This window comes from Bison bison, unplaced genomic scaffold, assembly GCF_000754665.1.
Source record: "Bison bison bison isolate TAMUID 2011002044 unplaced genomic scaffold, Bison_UMD1.0 scf7180017864213, whole genome shotgun sequence".
In the NCBI taxonomy this organism is placed as follows: Eukaryota; Metazoa; Chordata; class Mammalia; order Artiodactyla; family Bovidae; genus Bison; species Bison bison.
Window position 1 is genome coordinate 3,466,609 of NW_011494785.1, and position 3,742 is coordinate 3,470,350.

General features: G+C 61.5%; 1 protein-coding gene across 1 annotated transcript in view; it reads right to left on the bottom strand.

The window, feature by feature from the left end:
* Window positions 1–250: 250 nt before the first annotated feature.
* The window catches only part of TEAD4 (TEA domain family member 4), a 62,301-nt gene continuing 58,809 nt past the window's right edge, over window positions 251–3,742 (bottom strand). The window contains exons 9-11 of the mRNA XM_010845005.1: window positions 2,083–2,223; window positions 1,139–1,291; window positions 251–539 (exon numbers count right to left, since the gene is read on the bottom strand). Coding sequence (XP_010843307.1) covers window positions 426–539; window positions 1,139–1,291; window positions 2,083–2,223 — 408 coding nt within the window. The 3' untranslated portion in view covers window positions 251–425. The remainder of the gene's footprint in view (window positions 540–1,138; window positions 1,292–2,082; window positions 2,224–3,742) is intronic.

The window sequence follows — 3,742 nt, forward strand, 5'->3', positions numbered from 1 at the left end:
TCCCCGTGGCCGAGGTGCCTGCATGGGACACGCAGGCTGGGGACCCGTGCCCGTCCCCAGGCCTCCCACTGTGGCCAGAGCCGGGGGCAGGGCCTCCAGGGCAGCTCGGGGACATGCCATCTTGAACGTTGGCAGCTGGTGACCATCCTGGCCGAGTCCATGGAGCCCTGGCTTCACAGCTGCGCCCGGGGCAGGGTCCGGCCCCTTCTCCCTCAGCCCTCCCGGGGCTAGCGCAGCCAGACGGGGCCTCTGAAGACGCACAGAGCTGGGGTTTATTGGGCTTGGGCAATTGCGGGTTCAGGCAGAGTTTGCTCCTGGGTAGAAGAGTCACCACCTCAACTCTCGGTGCTTCGGGGGGCTGCCCCTGTGGGGCCCCTCCCCTCGTCCCTGCACACGTGACGTCACCCCCTCCCTGTCCCTGGTCTCTACTCCTTCACCAGCCGGTAGATGTGGTGCTGAGCCCCATGCTCGCTCGCTGACACCTCGAAGACGTACGCGACGCACAGCAGGGTCTCCTGGGTGTCTCTGTTGGTGACCACCTGCGGGGGGGAAGGGGGAGGGCCTCAGGAGACAGCGCGCCGTCTGCTCCAACCACTGCCCACTCCTGCCCCCACACCTGCACACACCACACACCTGTCCCCTCACACACACACCTGCCTTCCCACATCGGCACACACACACACACCTGTCCCCCCACACCTGCACACACCACCCACCTTCCCCCCACATCTGCCTTCATACCTGCACACACACACACATCACACACCTGTCCCCACACACACACCTGCCTTCCCACATCGGCACACACACACACACACATCTGTTTCCCACACCTGTCTTCACACCTGTCCCCCCACACACACCTGCCTTTCCACCTGCTCCCACACACACACCTGTCCCCCCACACCTGCACACACCACCCACCTTCCCCCCACTCCTGCCCCCATCCCTGCACACACCACACACATCCCCCCACACCTGTATTCACACCTGCACACACATCTGTCCCCATAAACACCTGCCTTCACACCTGTTCCCCAACACACACCTGCCTTCCCACATCTGTACACACACACCTTCCCCCCACACCTGCACACACACATCTGCCCCACCTGCACACACACCCGCACGCACACACCTGCAGGATGGTGAAGTTCTCCAGCACACTGTTCATCATGTACTTCTCAGGCAGGTGCTTCAGCTTGTGGATGAAGTTGATCATGTACTCACAGAGTGGGGAGCGGTGGATGCGGTAGGAGTAGTGGCCATTCTCGTAGCGTGCATACTCGGTCTGCAGGGCCAGGGACAGCGCGGCTTAGAGGGCCGCTGCCCACCTCCAGCCCGGCAGGTCCCTGAGGAAGGTCCACGACCCACTAGGGCTTAAGTAGGGAAGGTGGGGCTGAGACCCGGGGTCCCTGGAAACAAGACCTCCGCCTCCCCCAGGAACCCAGACACCCACCGGGTATCCAAGGGAGGAGCTTAAAGATGGGAGGTGGGGACAGAGTGACAGCTCAGTTCTGGCCACACACAGGGGCAGGGTCACAGGGACTTTGTGGCCACCTGTGTGCATCTACACGTCTGTGCACACACAGGCACACAGCTGAGCGTGTGGGCTACATCAGAGTCAGCTTCAGGGTGTTAATGCTCCGTCCACTCGTAGGCAAGATGCTACCATCAGGGGGGCTAGCAAAGGGATTACAGTTGCATGTGGATCACAACTATCTCAAACTAAAACTTCACTGGAAATAACTCGAAGAGCTTTTCAGAGACTGCGACTTGCCCAGGCACCACCCACAGGTGGGAGAGGTCTGGGTTAAACACTGTGGGGGACTCAGTGCCAGGGTTGGCCCCCCAAGACCCGATGTATAGCTGGTGAGAACCACCAGGATGAGGGGGCCTGGCCTCCCACCGCTCCCCCGGCTTGTGTTGGGCGTGAGGTAGGTTGTCAGTGATAAGGACGAGGTGAGGGTGAGACTGCCTTAACTCAAACAAATCTGGGGAGAGGTGAGAAGCCCAAGCTGGGGTGGGGGATGTGTGTGTGTGTGCGTGAGAGGCCGGAGCCCGGGTGGGCAGCGTGCCTACCTCCACTTTCTCCACCACCTGCTTGCCAAAGGAGCACACCTTGGTGGAGCAGGTGATGATCATGTTCTCGGGGCTCTCGTACTGGCTGGACACCCCGTAGAAGGAGCTGCCCTCGTCCTCCATGTTGGTGTTGAGGTCTGCCTGGAGGGAGACAAGGGCGAGGGCGGGGTGGTGACTCAGAGGGGTCTTGTTGGAGGTCATGGCCCAGGTCCCAGGGCCAGCACCCCCTGAGGGGCGGTGCTCAGAAAGAACATGGATGTAGGGCCTCAGAAAGCTTCCATTCACACGCAGGCCTGGGGTAAAGTCAGACTGTGTACAGAAACAGTGGAAAGAGCCTGGCCCCTGCTGCCCACCAGGTACCAACCGCCCAGCAGATGGGACCTCACATTGGCCTTCAGTGCAAGGAGACCCTGCCAGTGCCTTTCAGCAATGGCTCTGGGGGGCCGGCCCCTTGCCATCTCTGTGGCCCCGTGAGCCCAGCCACCCTAGACTTTTGCATCTCAGTTCTGCCTCCAGATCAGTCTCCCCAACACCAGTCCCCTTCCGCTCAGCCCCTCCTCTAACTGCTCTGAGACGTCTTGGCACCCTTGTGCAGAATCCCTTTAAAACGGGAACACCACTAGGTTGGCAGGGCCTGGCCTTGCCCCTTCCAGACGGTAAAGACCCTGGAGGCAGGAACCAAGCTGTCCCAGGGCTTGGCCAGGCGCAGGGTGTGTGCCTTAACAGAGTGCGGCACGTGACTATCTGAGCCTGCCCCCTCACAGTGGCTCTGGGCGAGGAGCGGTCCTGTAGTCAGGAGGAGGGCACCTAAGCTTCCTGCACCTGCCAATCCTCAGGACCGCAGCCCCACCCCAGCCCATAGACACTCCCGGGTCTGCTGGCATCACCTCCCACTCGCCCGGCCTTTCAGTCACCCATGCATCCTGCCCAGCCCAGAACAGTCAGGGTGGAAGGGGAGAGGCTGTGACATAGTCTCTGCCCTCAAGGAGTGTGTGTGTGTGACTTGGGGGGTGGGGGGAGCAGCAAGAACAGGTGAGCTGGCAGCTGAGAGAGAGAGAGGAGATGAAGCAGAGATGCAATTCCACCAGGACTTCCCTGGCGGTCCAGGGCTTAGGACTGTGCTTCCACTGCACAGGTCCTGGGTTCGATCCCTGGTCGGGGAACTAAAATCCAGCATGCAAAAAGAAAAGTCCCACAAGGGAAGGTCCAGAGTCCGCCCCGGAATCTACCCCTGGGGACCTCAGCCAGCGATAGCCACACAGTATCCTCCGTGACATCCTAACTATGATCCCATTCCCTCAACAGCCCCACCGCAGGATTTCCTGCCCACCATGTACCCCCACTCTGAGCACCGTGCCCACACAAGCTTGGCGTCTCCACCTTCCCAGCCTGAGAGCAGAGCTGCCCCCATTACCCTAAGAGGCGCCCCACCCCCCACCCCTCGCGCCCCTCACTCCCCTCCCCCACCCTATTCATAGCTGCGGCACGGTGGGCAGCTCACAGGCTGTGCCCAGAACAGGTGTGGGGGATCGGGTGGCTGACAGATGAGCCGAGACAGCCGGGCAAGGGGGCCGGGGGCTCAGATTCATTGTCACACGCTGGTATGTGCCCAGGAGACAGGGCCCTGCGACGGAGGAGGGGGAGGGGGGCTGGCCTCCCC